Source organism: Rhincodon typus, chromosome 6, assembly GCF_021869965.1.
Source record: "Rhincodon typus isolate 14 chromosome 6, sRhiTyp1.1, whole genome shotgun sequence".
Taxonomy (NCBI): Eukaryota; Metazoa; Chordata; class Chondrichthyes; order Orectolobiformes; family Rhincodontidae; genus Rhincodon; species Rhincodon typus.
The window spans coordinates 32,496,350-32,498,318 of NC_063337.1; the positions used below are offsets into that span (position 1 = coordinate 32,496,350).

General features: G+C 44.0%; 1 protein-coding gene across 2 annotated transcripts in view; it reads right to left on the bottom strand.

Annotated features, from left to right (window-relative positions):
• Positions 1–1,407, bottom strand: part of slc46a3 (solute carrier family 46 member 3) — a 28,966-nt gene extending 27,559 nt beyond the window's left edge. Inside the window, exon 1 of one of the 2 annotated variants that reach the window (XM_020527624.2) lies at positions 1,334–1,407. In XM_020527624.2, the coding sequence (XP_020383213.2) occupies positions 1,334–1,394 (61 nt within the window). In that variant the 5' untranslated portion in view covers positions 1,395–1,407. The remainder of the gene's footprint in view (positions 1–1,333) is intronic. The other variant, XM_048597645.1, reaches the window with a different exon arrangement.
• Between the last annotated feature and the right edge of the window lie 562 nt (positions 1,408–1,969).

Here is a 1,969-nt window from a genome sequence, read left to right on the forward strand (position 1 = left end):
TGTGGTTCTCAAAGGGACAGGAAATGTTTCCTTGTCTCCTGAGGGCACACGCTACAGTGTCATCCACCTTGTGAAACTCCCTCCACTAGTTACTGCTTAGTATGTCTGCTCCAGTGCCCCTTTAGGAATTTTTTTACTGTCCATATGTGGGTGCTGCTTACCAGGTCAGAATTTACTGCTCAACCCTAATTTCTCAGAGGGCAGTTAAGAATTTTTACCCCAAAATTATATAATACTTTATTCATAAAAATTATAAAATACGTTACACAGCTTCTGCACTTCATGTAAAATCTGGACAGCTATCAGTTTCTTTCAGCATTGCATATTATTCAGCTGCTTGGCCTGCTGTGTTCATCCAGTCCTGCACCTTGTTGTCTCGGATTCTCCAGCATCTGCAGTTCCTACTATCTCTTATTCAGTACCTTTCCTGTTAATATTTCCAACATTCCTGACATATCAAACACAGTGCCTGAGGGGCTTTTACAGTTTTTAGCACCTCTATGCATTACATTGTGAGGGGACCTTAGGCTCTGACATTCCCCCATTTTGCATTTGATAAAGCTGTTCTAAGCTTTAGTCCGTCCCTCAGCAGGTAATGGTAGACCTTGGAATACGGCAGTCTGCAGCTTGGTCAAAGTCATGGACTGGAAAACATCAAGTTTTGGGCAGACCAAAGAACACCTTTCAGAGTTGATGGTCCTTCAACTGCAATTCATGTACATCAGTGTTTGGGAGCAACCCGCAGAATACAAGAGTATGGAACTGCTAGGGGTGAACATTAATAAACTGTACTACGTCTTTTTCTGGACCTGCTGTGCGAAATCATTAACACGGATAACTTCAGACTTCTCTACATTAAGTTTCATTCACCTTATCTAATGAACATGTACTTCCCTTACAGCTAACAATGCTAGATGTCATGTCAACCGCTAACAGTGAACGTGCGAAGCGCGAACAGAAACAAAGTCGCCACTGCCCATAAAACTAATAAATGATCAAGCTTTTCCTTTATCGTTTTTGAATATACGTACAGTTTAACTATTCAAATAATACAAGAATCGCAGTTAGTAACGACTGTTCTTCGTTCCTGGTTTGCCTACTTTTAGAAATTTGGTGACAATGCACTTTGAGAAGGGGCTGCCCTCCCATTCTGTGCAATTTGACAAGATACCCCCATTGCAGGAAGCACAATTGTAATTGCACAAGCGATCGCCTTCACAGAGAGCGCAATGTACGAGTTGAGAAGCAAGCCCCTTCGCATAGAGCACAGGGTGCAATGTGCAGGTTGAGTAGGGACTCCTGTCACTAACAGCACACAGAGTAATGTTCTCACCTGCAGTTACGAAGCTAACGCTCACAGTGTAAAGGAGCTCGCAGAACGCGGAACATGTCATGGCTCTGGCCCGCCCCCTTCCGCCCGCTGACGGCTACAATTGGTTATTCCTGCCGTCCATCAGCGGCAGGGGGCGTGGTCAGGCCGCCGTGGATCTGGGCAGGTTGTTGCCTGCAGCTGTCATTATGCTGCTGTTTGTTTAGACGCAGTGAGAGTGGACGTGGCCTGTCAGTGGGGTGAACTGCAGCAAACTAGACCAAAGTGAAGGACAAACTTTAGTAACCTGGCAAACCTCCCTGATTACCTAATGCCTGGCCAATCCAACAACGCAGGTTAACCTATTGAGCGCAACACAAGAGAAAAATTTCAGGAGTATTAAAAACATTTCATTTTCATTTCGTGGAACACTATGATTTTTATTTGTTATAAAATTGTATGCGGATTTGGGAAAACAAAACTCGGTGGAGTGACTCATAGAAGGAAATCATGTGATGGAAGCTCTGGTAATTAACTCTTAAGTGGAGTTGGCAATGCTGTGAACAAAAGCATTAGGATCAAGAGTAGGCAATTCAGCTCCCAAGCCTGCTCGCCATTTAATACGATTATGGCTGATCTTATCTCAGCCTCAGCTCCATT